General features: G+C 62.4%; 1 protein-coding gene across 1 annotated transcript in view; it reads left to right on the forward strand.

Annotated features, from left to right (window-relative positions):
• LOC104159240 (kinesin-like protein KIF1A) overlaps positions 1–404 on the forward strand; it is a gene marked incomplete at both ends in the record, with an annotated part of 2,919 nt that extends 2,515 nt beyond the window's left edge. The window contains 2 exons of the mRNA XM_009697093.1: positions 37–229; positions 286–404. Of these exons, the coding sequence (XP_009695395.1) occupies positions 37–229; positions 286–404 (312 nt within the window). The remainder of the gene's footprint in view (positions 1–36; positions 230–285) is intronic.
• Between the last annotated feature and the right edge of the window lie 53 nt (positions 405–457).

Consider the following 457-nt stretch of genomic DNA (forward strand, 5'->3'; position numbering starts at 1 on the left):
GTCCATGTCCCACCCTGTCCTCGGTACCTTCTGCAGCCCCATCGTCTCCAAAAAGGGCTACTTGCACTTCCTGGAGCCCCACACCAATGGGTGGGTGAAGCGCTTTGTGGTGGTCCGGCGCCCATACGTCTACATTTACAACTCGGACAAGGACGCAGTCGAGAGGGCCATACTCAACCTCTCCAAGGCCCAGGTGGAGTACAGTGAGGACCAACAGGCCATGCTCAAGGTAGGGTGCCAGGAGCCAGCCCCACTCCACGCACATCCTCGGCTCTCCCCTGGCAGACCCCGAACACGTTTGCGGTGTGCACGGAGTACCGGGGTATCCTGCTGCAGGCGAGCAGCGACAAGGACATGCACGACTGGCTCTACGCCTTCAACCCCCTCCTGGCTGGGTCCATAAGGTACCAGGGGCAACTCGGGGAAGGGGGGTGCAGGGAAGCTGGGGGGCGGTGGG

This window comes from Cariama cristata, unplaced genomic scaffold, assembly GCF_000690535.1.
Source record: "Cariama cristata isolate BGI_N322 unplaced genomic scaffold, ASM69053v1 scaffold33043, whole genome shotgun sequence".
NCBI classification, from domain to species: Eukaryota; Metazoa; Chordata; class Aves; order Cariamiformes; family Cariamidae; genus Cariama; species Cariama cristata.